Genomic DNA, 15314 nt, shown 5'->3' with positions numbered 1-15314 from the left:
AACAAAATGTATACAGCATAGTAAGAATGACTGGAGTGTGTGTATACACACTACATACAACTGATTTAATTATCATTACTAGTGACATTGGCACCATATGTAGAATTACATATTAAAGATTTGTGTGGTTAACTGAAAAAATATCAAAATGTAGGTGGTTTGATGCCTGTAGCCTCACTTCTTCCAATAAAGAGAAGCTTGTAGCTTTGCTAGCTAAAGTTTCGAAGTAGCTTCTCAGCACTGGTAAAGGTAAAAAAAGAGCTGAGTTTTACTTCCAAGTAAAACTAAGCTCATTAAGAAATATTGTGTTTGGATTTGTTTTCTGCTGTTTGCTAACAAATGCCAGTGTTTCCTCCATGCTGCTGTGTCTTGAGTAGGCAGAAATTGGACCCTTTGATTTCAACGTGATCATTGTACGATGGTCCAGTGGTGATGAGTCATCAGTTGTATTCGTTTGAGTATCTTACAGAGTCAAGCTGGCTCACCAGAAGAGGCCTCCAGCCGCTCTAGTCTGCTAATCAGCCAGTCCAGCGAACCAGAGAACTGGGCACAGTTCTTCCTGTTTCCCCTGATCAGCGCAGCTGTGAGGAGGTCAGAGGTCAGAGGAGAGGAGAGAGGAGAGAGGAGAGAATAGACTTTGGTACTATCGGTGTTAATCTCTGTCCTCTGATTGCAACATTGTTTTTTGTGTGATTTACACTATTGTTCTTTTTGCTCTTTATTCTTCCATCCTTCTATCTTCTTCCATACGTTTTCTTTTGCGCTTCTAATCCAACATGCTTGCAGTTAGACACATTGTTGTCTGTGTTGTTTCAATGTTTAGGAAATAAACATGCTTAACATTTTAGCTTTGGAACCGTGTGTAGAAGAAAAGAGGTGGTGTCTATGGATTTAGTAGATGATGAAGAGTTTGACTCCATATCCTCTCTTTTCCTCTATGCTTCACCAAACTTGGCACATATCATATTTGAATGACCTAGAACACTGCCCATATGTTTGATTTGAGATACCATGTATCATTTTCCCATGACTGGCTTACAAGCTTTTGTGGGTATGGTAAAATAAATTCAATCTGCTATACATATGCTGCTATGTCACTGATGTTTTAAACCATGAGGTTTACAAGAAGAAATGTTTCATCTGTGTACTCTGTGTGCATCTACAAGAATTCCTTTCACTTAAATTTCTTATCAAAACATATTTGTCACTTCTTTGTCTCCATGTTTCATCCAGTTTTCACCAAACTTGGGGGAACCCCAGAAACAAGATTGTTTTGCAATTTCTGCTGCAAGAGCTGAGAGCCAGCTGCTGCTGCCGGCTACAGTGGTTGCAAAAGCTGTCAGCAATCACACTGCATTTGCCTCAGGAAATTTACAATCTAGTTTTCTTCAATTTTTCATTTTAACCTATGTTTATACTGTGTAAATTATCATCTTTTGTAAATATCAAAATGTAGGAAATAGAGAGGAAATAAAGTGTGTGTATACCCAGAAGTTGGTAGAGGGAGTTGAGGATAGAGCTCCAGGCCTCTGCTGCCTCCCTTCCTACTACCTCAGCAAAATGAGCTGCACTGCTGTAGACGTGAAGCCGATCAATACACTCTAGGACCAGGCTGATCATCCCCTGCAGACACAGAGGTTGGTGGTTTTACTGTTTTGTTTTTTTTTTTCAGAAAATTCTCTTGATTGATTGAAGTGGATAGGAGAGAGAGAGAGAGTTCAACTGTTATCAGTGTAAAGGGCCAGCTGCAGATAATGGAAGTTCAGAGTCAAAGACATAGGCTGCATTCAACCTTCCTAAATGTTTGTATAAACTGCAAATAGTATTGCAGTATGTATAAGGATGTAGTCTTATGTGAGTACAACTGAACACCTGTGGTTCATGCTGCCATCCATCATGTAAATATACATTGCATTGAATAAAGAGCAATATAAATTCACAATTAAACTTGAACTGTACATAATGTTATCAACAAAACACTGAAAAAAGATATTTCAGGGGAAAATGTATGTCTCAAAGGCAGCATGTACACAGAGAATAAAGTGATCACAGAGTAAAGCCTTGTAGCACAAAGAGCCTGTGACAGCAGATAATTTAAAGAGAACAAGAGGAGGAGAGAAGTTTGGTTCCAGCAAACTGGAGGAGGCACCTTGCACTCTTCCCTCAGTCCAAAGGTGAGAGACGTACAGATTTAGATCTGCTGTACACATGTGCATTGTTGTACATGAAAATGAACAAACCACACAAAATCTGACCCGTGACACACTGAACAGCAGTGGTGTTACACAGATACATGCTCGATTAAATTGGTTATGTGACATAAAAGCCTTTTCAATAAAAAAAACAAAGATGTTAGCAAAATATAATTCACATTTTACTGATGATTATTTTGAGAAGCATTTTTAGTTCTATTCTTCTCACTTGTAAAAATCAATAAACATCTAAGTAGACAAGTAGGAATCTAACTTCATACACATGCGCGCACATGCATACACACTCACACCACCTACAAGCACACACACACCCACCTCCTCCTGAAAGAGGTTCTGTCGGTTCTTCAGAGCCCTTAGTCGGTTCTGCTTGTCTTCATGTTCCAGATGATCTCCAGGTGGCTGGAAGTAGCCAATCAGATCCTGCAGACTCAGACTGACTGAATCGATTGGTAGATCTAAAGTAGAGCTCTTCCCCTTTTTCCTTAGTGTGTCCAGACCCCTAGAGCATAGAGAGAACATTTTAGTCACTGTCTTTATGATGTTCTCACTCTTGCTGTTATGTTCGTTCTTACTGGCTGTTACAGGCTACAGGTACTGATTGTGTTGACTGATTCTAACATGTAGGTGCATTAGGATTTGCCCTTTGTTGCAAGCTGATCTACAAGCAAAAGTTATATTAGTCAATGTCAAAGCTATGTGTACCAGAAATAATTTGACAGAAGTATCATATCGCATTATTGTCTGTCAGTTTGATAATGCTGGCTGACACTGTGTTTGGGTTGTGGTAACTGCTTTTGCACACCTCCTTTGCTACCTAACACTGGTTTATGGATGTGATGATTCCCCAGTCCAAACTAATGTGATGGGCTGCATATTAATCAATTCATATGCCTTGTGCACACAGCAAATGATGGGTGTGACCTTTCTAACAAACAGATTGAGATTATCTACAGTGTATGTTATACTGTAGTTTTCAGTGAGTAATAATTGCCGCTGCATGTGTCTCTTATGTTTGCTCTACAGATACTCCTCAGAAGACCCTGCCTCTCTGCTTTTCTGTCTCTCTCCAGTGAGTGTGGAGGAGTTTCCTCCTCTTCCCTCAGAGCAGAACACACACTCATACACCTGTGTGCTGGCAGCTAATGTGCCTTGAGATTCTGAGACATCTTAATTCACACAAGTGCGCTCTGCCTTGTTAATTAATGGTTTAGAGCTTTTCTTTTTTTATTATTATTTTCTGTTCCACATATATACATATATGTTGATGAAACTAGTTTGAGACAACTTTAGCTTTGTTACATGGAGCATTATGATGGTGGAAATTGCCATTAGAAGATGGTAAACTGTGGCCATAAAGGGATGCAGTGAAGACAGTGAAGCACAACTATGATGCCTAGATCATTCAGTCGTTTTTTTTATAATTCTTAAATTTTGTATGTTTTGATCAATTTATTTTTTTCATCCATTTAGAAAAGTCAGGGAACACCATGATTTGATGGCCATTGTCTTTCCAGGCCACTTCCACAACCAGCTCCTGGTCTCATACTGTTACAGCAGGTGATTTAAGGTGAGAGTAGGGCAGGCTGTGCAACTTTTTCATAGCTACAAATAAAATGTGCTCGGTCTATCTCTGCTCCCAATGTGAGGAAAAGTCACTGTGCCAGGCCCCTCAAAGCCATATTGTTAATGTCACATGACTGAATCCAATTACAGCTTTTCATGTTTTACTATCACAGAAATTAAAGGAGTGACCACATGTGAACTCTCTAATTCCCATGAAGATGTCTGAACAGCGGCTCATTAGACAGATCTTTCATGGGGACATCAACAACTGTACTACATGGAAAAAGGACTGAGTTGAGTTTAGGGCTGTCCCAAACGATTATTCTTTAAACGATTAATCTAGCGATTATTTTTTCGATTATTCGACTAATCTAACGATTATTTTTTTTATCAACCTAACAGTAATTCTATTGCAATTATTTTCCAGTTAGTCATTTAATATAACAATTTGCCCTGTCCGACAGACACACACACACACAAATGAAGATGCACTTTGCAGAGTCTGCAGACTACCGCACTGTTGGTGTCAAGATTAAAGTATTCCCAAACTTTGGTGGACCGTGTGCGAGCCTTTTTTGCCGCGTGTTGCTCCACACGTACACGCTCCGTTGTACTGCTGTACGATGGATATAAACGGTCCCATTAGAAAGTTCCGCTTTTGTTCTATGAACATTTACCCTGTGTGGTTTTACACGACGCGCCGACACTAAAATTCCACGTCGAATAATTTTTATAATCGACAACGTCGATTACGTCGGATAATCGTCCCAGCCCTAGTTGAGTTGTACTGATGTGTTGGCTGCTTAAAAATAGAACTGCTGGTGTGTATTGTGAATCGGATACTGCAGCTCAGTGCTGGAGATATATTTATTTAGGGCTTTTACACAACTCCTCACAGATCTGCTTATTAATGATTCATCATTATAATAAATGTTCAGAACTCAGTATTTACATTTTATGTCTTCATCATTCTGTTGAAAGTGCTTGTATTTGCAATTGACTACTTATTGTGCATCACGACAGGTGACTGGCTGAGCAACATTTATCTGACTGGCCTTGTAAGGTTGCAGCTGCTATATGCTTGTTGTAGTACGTTTGCTGCACACGTCTGAACAGAAAGCACATAGTGTAGTCTTCTTCCATCATACAAAGCTTATCTGCAGTATTCTGCCACAAGTTCACTGAAGGAGGCAGGTCTCTCCTCAAATTAAAAGGACATTAAAGCAGAATGCACCACACTCCATGCTTGACATACATTAGTTACATTAGACGCAGTACATTTGCTTTCAATTAAATTACTACCAGTATCTTGCTTCATGCTCACTCAACAGCAACCACCATTTCCCTTCAGCATCATTTTTGCTACCATTAACAAGAAACTGCAAAAAGCTTGTTTCTTCACACTGGCAGGTACAGTCACATTGTATTTCCATATGATCATTGAATGAAAAGCACTGCCAGAGAGGTTAAGGCATGCTTGTTATATGGTTTATACACACACAGAAAGCTGGTTTCGCTGGCTAATTTGGTTTTGGTTTTGAGTTTCAGTATATTTCCTGCTTATTGAAGAATCAATAATCATCTTGGTTCAAACCCTGTTCCACAACATAGAGGCACATCATATATATATGTGTGTGTGTGTGTGTGTGTGTGTGTGTGTGTGTGTGTGTGTGTGAGTGAGTGAGTGAGTGAGTGAGTGAGTGAGTGAGTGAGTGAGTGAGTGAGTGAGTGTGTGTGTGTGTGTGTGTGTGTGTGTGTGTGTGTGTGTGTGTGCAGCTACGAACCTGATGAACAGGTTGAACAGAAAGACAGTGCTACGGATGACCCTGGCAGTGCGACTCTCCTCATGTTGGGACCGAGACAGCGTTAGCCCGTCATCCATGTGACCCTCATGGTGCATGATGGCCTAAAAGAAGAAGTATGGTTTGGGAAAACACTGACCTCTACTCTTAACATAACAGTAATAATAATTAATCCAATAACAGAATTTTCAAGACTGTAGAAATTGTTTCTTGTGAGACTTCTTTTGTAGATCTTTGGTATACAGCAATCCCAACAATGACTGCAGTTATCAGAATGGATACAGGTGATACCTTTCTCTGTACGCCACCCATGCGTGCACACTTGGCATCAACAGCTTGGTATGTGAGCCATAGACAGGTGTCAACATGTTGGATGTAACACACAGAGTCGCCATATTTAATGTCAGGAACACCCATCCCATCCACCTCCTTCTTCAAACCGGGATCCAACTTTTCCTTAAGTAAAAAGAGAAGGACACAATCATTAATATCGCAAATAACATGTTGTCATTCATTTACAACACTGGGTGATACAAGTCAAACAGTAAAGAAAACCTGTGGTGAACAGTTAGCCATCATGTGTTACCATTAATTTGTTAGCACCATAAACACAAACAGGACCTCAGTGGATTTTTTATGTTATTAAGGCTTTTATATTTCTTATCTACGAGCGTATCTGCTTAATCCAAACTCAGCAGAATATTTCAGTTCAAGCAAAAGACTGAAGTACGATAAAACATTTCTGGTTGGTGGCAAAACAATAGAACAGCTGAAACATTGAGACTGTCATGGTTCTCAGATTCCGTCTTCCTATCAGTTCTTTGTTTTTCATGGTCATTAACTCTCATGTCATTTCAGACGAAGTACTGCCCTGGTTTCCAACCTCTTGGCTGCTCCACCCCTGTACAGAAGCTCTTCAGACCTCAGTTTGCTAACCTGCAAAGTCATTACGAAGCTGTAATACAGTACATTCAGGCCTTATCACAAATTGTTGTGGATGCTGTACCTTAGATGACCTGAAGCAGAAGGCTGTAGACTTGACATCAGCTTTCTCTTTGTCCATCAGCAGCAGAGATTTGTCTTCTATCAGACTCAGATACTTCCCTGTGGTCACATGTCTCAGTCTGAACGGTTGACCCCATCGGATATGACTCCCACTCCACCTGGACACAAACACAGCAAAGAGCAGAAAGACATAGTCAGAGAGTAGGTGGTGAACATAGTGGAGCATTCAGCAGAGGAAAGAGACAGAAATTTCCCTCAGGAGTTGGAGGAGACCAAAAACAGAGCTAAAAGAGAGGGAATACTGGTCTTACAGTCATCAGGTGGACGCAAACTCCACATGAATGATCATGTTGTTTTGTGTTAAGGCAACTGTTTGTTAACGCTTTAGCCAGACTGTAGGCTGTCAGTGTTCTGTTTACAGCTGGCCAAAAAGTAATTAAAGCAGTTTAAATATTGTACATCAGTTGGGTTGATATATTAACAGAATTAAAAACACATTGCACAAAATAATTACAGGCGTTCTCCTTCCTACCTTCCTCATTTTCTGTGTCAGTGGATCTTATAGATATTTCTCAAGATGGATAATTACACACAGGTTAAACACTTACTCTGTCTGATGAGAGGTTCAGACTAAACAACATTCTTATCTGATAAGGGTCAGTGTGTCAGATAAGGCTATTGTAGTCATAAATTTTTGTTGTGACTTGGCAGTGAGACATGACAGACTACATGTAGGTCTCCAACTAATCACAGCTTGCCATCTTTCATGACCTGCATGATGTCATCAGGAAGTTGGAACTAGGGACCAACCTCAGGGAACAACAATATAAAAAAAAAAACAATGGCATCCGAAGATGTGCAATACTGGCTGTCTTGCGTTTGGAAAAGCTTAAAAAAAAGAAATGTCTGAAAGGCAGAGGTGTTGTTGGCATAGCACATTCAGCCTTTCCTCTGTTGAACAGTTCAACCTAGAAGCTCCACCGACATCATTCCTCTTTCACTTTGCCATACTTACAAGTGTGAATGGAAGAACACTCTGTCCTCCTATTAGTCAACATCATGCAAAGAATGCGCAAGAGGGCTTAGAATTCTGACATGCCCATCTTTTTTTTGGGTGTCTTGAGGCGTCATATACAGTATGTGGCATTGGCTGTCATCCATTATGTTACACTACACGCCATAAAATGATCAGTTGTCGCACCTGATGCTCATTTGTTTCTCTGCCCCTTCCACTAGATTCAGGGACCAGTCCAGTTTACTGTCAAGGTGCACAGCTAGGTATTTATAAGTGTTCACCACCTCAGTGTCCTTCCCTCACATGTTGACTGGCTCTAGGGTGGGCCTACACCTCCGAAAGTCCTTGACCATCTCCTTGGTCTTGGAGGTGTTCATAACGATGCAGTTCTTGTCGCTCCATTCACTGAAGGCCATCGCCAGATCCCTGTACTCCTCTTCCTGCCCGTTACTGATACATGACACAATAGCTGTGTCATCCGAGTATTTCTGGATGTGGCATGACTCAAAGTTGTATTTAAATCTGCCGTATACAGGGTGAACAGGAACAGATCCAGAAACGTCCCCTGTGGAGCCCCAGTGCTGCTCATCACTGTCCCTGAGACACAGTTACCCAGCCTGACGTGCTGTGGTCGTCTTGTCAGGTAACCCACAATCTAGGATGTGAAGCAGGGATCCACCCCCATCCTTTCCAGCTTGTCTTTAAGAATGGGGGGTTGGATGGTGTTAAATGCACTTGGGAAAAAAAAATAATCAAAGAACATGTTATCACCTAGCTCATCCAAGTAAGAATGGGCCCAGTGGATGTCAGGTTGGGAAGGAGATGCCGTAGGAGAAGCTGCAGCTGAAGCAGTGGAAAAGAGAACAGGTGAAACTGTGTCAAACCTGTTGTAGAACAGGTTGAACTCATTGGCCTTGTCCACATCACCTGATGTTGCTTGGCTGTTCTTCTCTTTATAGCCAGTGATGGTCCTCATTCCCTTCCACACCTCTCTGGTGTTGTTGTGCTGCAGCTTCCCCTCTACTTTCCTTTTGTAGTCCTCCTTCCCCTGCTTTAATTTCCTCTTCAGCTCATGTTGCACACACCTGAGCTTCTCCCAGTCTCCATCCCTGAAGGCCTCCTTTTTCTAGTTATGTTATTTGGAAAGTGTATAGTGTCCTTGCTGGCATTACAGTGTCCATACAGAAGTTTATGTAGTCTGTGGTACACCCAACCACTGTATCAAGATCAGGGTCCTTGCTATTATCATTTTTCCTGTGACTGCAACAGTACATTCTAATCTGTGCACTCAAAACAGTCTTTTAGACACTCACTGGCCTCCAGGGTCCAGTGCATGAATGAGCAGGTGGTTGCAGCCTGCCTCAGTACACAGGGCTTGTAGAAAGGCTGAAGAAAAAACAGATTATGATCTGATATACCAAGTGATTGCCGAGGTGAAGCAGTGTAGGCCTCCTTGACATGTAACAGATCAAGTGTCTTATTTTCTTCCTTGTCGGACAGTCAACATATTGAGTGAAGCCAGTTAGATGAGAAGTAAGAGTGACATGGTTAAAATTCCCAGATATACAAGCTCTGCCTGTGGTTGAATGTGAACAACAATGGCGACGATGTGAGATAACTCCCTCAGTACATTGTACGGTCTTAAACCAACTGCCAACAGTTCAGTATCCCAGTAACTTCTCCTTCACTGTGATGTGACCGGGGTTGCACCATCTATTGTTCACAAGCAGAACCAGTCCACCTTTATTCTTTCCACTTGCTCTGGCATCTCTGTCCGCTTGTACTGCAGTGAAGCCGGGTAAATCCACACAATGGTGTTGTCGTTTAACCAAGTCTCCATGAAACACATGAGACTACACTCACGATATGCTCACTGGTTCTTCACAAGTGCCTCCAGTTCATCATACTCGTTAGCCAGTGAGTTGACATTTCCCATGAGGATTGATGGTAGAAAAGGCTTATATCTCCATCTCCTAGCCTTTAACTTAGCTCAGACTCTTCATCTGCGGTACGGCTTCTTCAGCTCAGTCGATATGGGATGTTTAACTCCAGATCTGGTAAACTTTAAAGTTCTTTGTTTGTGTACATTATTTTCTCAATCATGAGACGAAATAAGAATAGAATAAAAAACGTCAATCGAAAAAGAATGTGCTAATATATTGGAAAAAAACTACGAGCTAGGAGAACTTGCTGCCACTTGTTGCCAGCACATCATTCAAATTTAAAAGACTATTTAAAAGACTATTAATATGGAATTACAAACTCTGTACTGTTGTCAAAACGTATCTCTACAACAACTATTCCTCCATTGTCTCACTGCTCGTGACTGAGCCCCAGTGTTTGCTAAAATTAGATTATATAATGACATTTCTTATTGGTAATGAAATGCAAAGCCAACAATGAAAATGAAGGGCGCGCAATTAGCTAGCTAACATTTGCTTTCATACTTGACATAATCTAATTCAGACACTGACAGTAAGAAGGCAATGTGTATTAAGCGAGCTAGATAGTTAACTACTGAGACTTCGTTTACCTACAAGGTTTCAATTTGCTGGACGCACAGGAGCAGAGAGTTGAGGACCTGACTGAGTGATGGGAATGAGGGCCTCATGGGAGGCAGTTTCTTAACATCAACGTTAAGAAATGGTAAGGTCCACTTTAGGGACATCTGAAATCATATTATAAGCTTATTCCAGGCATGAATATGGTAAACATATTGCAATATTTACAATTACAGGTAAGAAGAATATGTCGCAGTCACTCCACCCAAGTGACTTGGTATTACGTATTTGGGCTCTGTTGTTCCCTTCTTTGGACCTGCCATGCCTTCCTGCCCTTTTCCCTCCAGTGACAGTGACTTACCTGCCATGGACTATTTACATATACCTTCCTTCTGCTCACAGTCAATGTCATCTTATCATTGACGTTTCCAAGCTCATGTTTTCTGTGAGTTTCTGGACTCTAGTGTTCTGTTCCAGCATGTTTCATTGCGGTTACCAGCTTGCATACTTGCCTGCACTGCCTGAAAGTTTAAAGTCTGACCATTAAATCACTTGACTGTTCCTGCCTGCCTCCTCTGTGCCTGCATTTGGGTCCTCCTTCCTGACTCTTCACACTCGGAAAGATGTATTAGTCCATGTTAAGCTAAGTAAAGCTAAACGCATCTTAACTCAATACTTCACTCTTAATACACAGACGTACTATTGATATTATGTCAATATTATGAAAATAAAAGGCTGACTCCCTTTGCAAATGGGGTGGATAAACAGTGGACTCAAGAATGAACAGATTGGAATTTGGTGGTCAAAAGATCAAGGGTACTGACCTCATAAAATATGGTTTTGGCCACAACTTATATCTAACTTCATGCGCAAATTATGATACAATTGTATATAAGGATAAAATGATGACATTTTATATCCAAAAGGTCAAAGGTCAAATTCATTGTGACATCATAATATTCTGCAAATACACTTAAGACCTTGCTTCAGTGCTTCAAAGTCTTCACTAATTTTTTTATGAGTTTGGACAAGCATGATGTAAACTGCAACGTAATTCTGGTTATTTATTATGTTTTATGTTTATGTTTTATATTGCTGAGCATTTCCACCTACACTGTTTTTTTTTTTTACTTTAATGTACAGCACTAAAGGTTTGTGGAAGTGAAATGCTTATACAATACAGTATAATGAAATACTATACTATAACCATTAAAAAGTCTACTATTGTTGCCGGAAAGCTGAGCCAGTTGGTTATAGTGAAATAAATTTCATGTTTTCTTTGTCTGTGTGTGACAAAAATGTGTTACATAATGTGCATAATGTGTGTTTTACTATTTTTGACATCACGTCGATCACTTTAATATGGACAATAATAACAAAAGAGTATTTTCACAGCAAATTCCCACCTAAGTGGTTAAAATACAGCAACCATGCATCAGCAGCTTCAAGCAACCGAGAAGTGGTGCCTGGTTATCAACCTGCAAACCATTTCTAAACTGCCATGTCCTGATACTGCTGTTACTTAGCAACTACTGAAATCATTTAAAAGCTGGTGATGCATACCGTGGGTAGAAGTTGCAATATTTTTACTGTGTACTCCACCACTCTGCTGCCCCCAGTACAGTTTAGCCATGCTAGACTCTTCACACTGTGAGGGATCCCCAGCAGTGGCTGCAGACAGCTTGACACAATAACATGTCTGATCAAATACAAATCTGTCTGTGTGTTTAGTGAGTGACAATAATAATAATAATAATAATAATAATAATAATGACAGCTTTATTTGTATTATACTCTTCTTGGTCCAGTAAACTGCTTTAACAAAAGACACAAGAGACAGTAATAAGATTATACAGTAAAAATATAGACAAAAACAAATTTAAAAGAATGAGTAAAGCCAGTTTAAAAGGTGCATTTTTATCTGACTCTAAGAGGACACATAGAATTAGCTGTACAGCTTGTGAGTGGTAATGCAGTAAGACAGTGAACGTGGGGGCGCCCCGGTGGGTCACCTGGTAGAGTGCGTACCAACAAGGCTCTTTGCTGCATGTCATCCCCCCTCTCTCTCCCTGACCTTCCTGTCTCTCTCTCACTGCAACTATCGAATTAAAGGCAAATACCCAAAACATAATAAGAAAAAAAAGAAAAAAAAAGACAGTGAACACACATTCAGTTGCAAGATTTAGTTTTCTATGTCTGCTGGAGTGTATTAATGAATCTACTCGTTCGTTGTATGTGTACAGTGTGTGTGTGTGTGTGTTGTACTTACACAACTCGAAGTGTCTCCAGCCTCCACAGGGACCTGGCATGACTGGACACTGCTCCACCCTCATAGTGAGCTGTCCTGGGGGTAAAAATGAAACAATCACACCTTTAAAAAAATTATATATCTTTTAGATACACAGCAGTGCAAAGTAACCAAGTATATTTATGTAAGTGCTGTACTGAGGTACTTGATTTTCTGCTACTTTATACTACGAATACTGCACTTTGCTCTGCATTTATTTTATAACATTAGTAACTGGTTTCTTTGCAGAATCACATTCTCAAATGTAAAGTATAATCAACGAATAACTTATTAAAAAGGTGCATTATAACAAATGTGTCATTACTAATTATATGACATGACATTCTTCTATTTCTACACTGTAGTATTGACACGTTTACTTTTTCCTACCCATACATACTGTATCATTGTGCATCCAAGAAGTCACTTTTTGCTCTAGAAATCTAGCTGCCTTTGACTTAGTATGTCTAGTATGCTACTATGGATGACTCACAGAAAAACTTTTGTAGACAGTATGACAGGAGGAGAACACAGTTCTTCTCACTCGGATTCTTTAACAACATCGCTGTCCCATTTGGGAATAACTTAGAATATAATTATTCATAGTCCTCTACATCTGAGTCACAGCAGAGTTCTCATTCTGTAATGGGAGTTGACACTCTCTCTCCCTGTAGGCCACTATAATTTCCTCACAAAAGATGCTGAATACTCTGTCTAATCGTTTCAACTGGAGGGTGAAGGAGAGCAGACAATTCATTTATTCATCGATGCCTGCATGTTTTTCAGAGCTGGTCAGGCCTATACACTCACTACGCAAGTTGTGTAGGCCTCCGCAAAATGTGCAAGGCCCCTGAATCTCCCTCTGGTGAAAGGGGTGTCAATGTTTACAACTTTGATGAAAGGATGAAGCGGAACTATCCTTCTGGTGACCAAAACAGAAAAAAAATACAATGAGAGTGAATTGCAGGAACAACAATCAGGTAAATGTGTTTTCTCCTCTCCAGGTTTGATGTCAGCTAATCACAGTAGGCTAACATTAAGGTGCTAGCTTACAGTGCATTTCTCTCATGTCTGTCTGCCCTGCTAAACTAGCCTCTTGTCTGTCTGATAAAACTTGTCCCTTTATATGTCTGTGTCTTGCTTGCCTGCTACTTCCAGTCTCTGTTCTGAGACTTTGTGCCCAGCTTATGAAATTGGACACTAGACTGTGGCTCCCCGACCCGAGCGTGCCGACATGAAATAGCAGCCACATAGTCCCTCAATGTAGAGGGAGAACGACCCTCATCTAGGAGGGACTGCAGAAACTCCAAAATAATAGGTACAGTGCAATGCACTGGGTCCTCGCCCCATCTTACCAACCAGTGTGAAAAGAGTTTCCACCTGTTATCATATTGTAAAGTGTGGAAGGTGCTCCGGCGCTATCAATAGGGGCCAAACGCACAGTTAGAGGCGGCAAGGATTGGGATGCCAAATGTGACCCCCTAACTGGGATAGTAGATCTGTCCTGTCAGGGAATGCCTAAGCGAGCCGCAGCAGAGCCTGTGCAGCAGAGGGAACCAGGTGCTTGCTGGCCAGAAGGGGGCCCCCAGCAGAAGTCTGTGGCCCTCTTGGAGCACTCTCTGAAGTATGGGCAATATCAGAGGAACAGCTGGAAAGGTGGAAAGTAGGCTCCTTGGCCAGGCATGCGCCAGCACGTCCTGACCCAAAGGACTGGTCTTCTCCATCAAGGAGAACCAGAGGGGACAGTGCGTCGCAATGCCTCTGAGGCGAAGAGACCCACCTCGGCCCTGCCGAAAAGACCCCAGATGGCATGCACCACCTCTGGATGGAGTCGCCACTCCCCCTGTGTGGGCTCGTGACGGGAGAGGAAGCCTGCAGCCTGTTTCCTCTGCCCCAGCAAGTACATCACCTGCAAGCTGGTCAGCTGCAGGGCTGCCCCTGTCAGCAGGTCCCGGGATGCCTGCAGCAACCCATTCTGATTTGGTGCCCCCCTGGTGGTTGATGTGGTACTCGGTCGAGGTGTTGTCTGACCACACAAGTACATGCTTCCCCTTCAGGTATGGCAGGAAGTGTTTGAGAGCCATGTGCACAGCCCGTAGCTCTAGCACACTGATATGCCCTGCACCCTCCTGTGCAGACTATTATCCTTCTACCGTCCTGTTCTGCCACACTCCACCCCAACCCCAGAGGCTGGCATCCGTTGACAGTTTCTCTGCGAGATGGGGACGCCCCTCTCCATATAAGACTTCCCCTCCATGGGGCCAGAGCGAGGACGCACTGCCTTGACACTCTCAGCCTCCTGAATTTGTGCCACTTGGCATCCAAGTGGAAGCTGTTCAGCCAGTTTTGCTGAGGGCGCAGAGACAATAAGCCCAAGGGAACAATGGTTGAGGCCGCTGTCAGTTCGCCCAAGAGGTGCAGGAACTGGACATATGGCCCCTTTTGAAAGAAAGCAAGAAGCTGTAGACAAAATGTCATCCACATGCTAATGGGATGGACAGACCCTCATATAGGGGTGGGCGATATGGCAAAAATATCATATCACGATTTTTTAAAAATAAAATCACGATTTCGATTTTATCATGATCTTAAATTGGAAAAAGAAAAACAGACAATTTAGACCAAAGAACCTTTCTTAACAGATTTTATTTCAAATAGTCGCAGTTTTGCCTGCATGTGCAAACAACGTAAAGTTTAAGGTAAACAACAACAGCATTCTGGTTCGTTGTGTTACCACCCGACGTGCGAACGGTTTCTGTGCAAACTTTGCAGATTACATTTGCTTGCGGTTGATCAGTTGCGGAAAATCCAAACCAATTCCATATAATGGAGGTGGAATTTTTTTTAGCGACCAACTCCGTTTGGCTTTCAGCCATCGCTCTCCATGTGCTACCGCTACACACACAAACAAGGAGGCGGGTAGGAAAG

The 15314-nt window shown here is 41.7% G+C and overlaps 1 protein-coding gene across 1 annotated transcript in view; it reads right to left on the bottom strand.

Annotated features, from left to right (window-relative positions):
• ryr2 (ryanodine receptor 2) overlaps window positions 1-15314 on the bottom strand; it is a 225349-nt gene that overhangs the window by 112654 nt on the left and 97381 nt on the right. Inside the window, exons 10-16 of the mRNA XM_022766015.1 lie at window positions 12369-12443; window positions 6585-6741; window positions 5870-6034; window positions 5561-5682; window positions 2529-2712; window positions 1488-1623; window positions 486-581 (exon numbers count right to left, since the gene is read on the bottom strand). Coding sequence (XP_022621736.1) covers window positions 486-581; window positions 1488-1623; window positions 2529-2712; window positions 5561-5682; window positions 5870-6034; window positions 6585-6741; window positions 12369-12443 — 935 coding nt within the window. The remainder of the gene's footprint in view (window positions 1-485; window positions 582-1487; window positions 1624-2528; window positions 2713-5560; window positions 5683-5869; window positions 6035-6584; window positions 6742-12368; window positions 12444-15314) is intronic.

This window comes from Seriola dumerili, unplaced genomic scaffold (genome assembly GCF_002260705.1).
Source record: "Seriola dumerili isolate Sdu_G_001 unplaced genomic scaffold, Sdu_1.0 BDQW01000807.1, whole genome shotgun sequence".
NCBI classification, from domain to species: Eukaryota; Metazoa; Chordata; class Actinopteri; order Carangiformes; family Carangidae; genus Seriola; species Seriola dumerili.
Note: the sequence above shows the minus strand (reverse complement) of the source record. Positions and strands in the feature narration are given on the sequence as shown.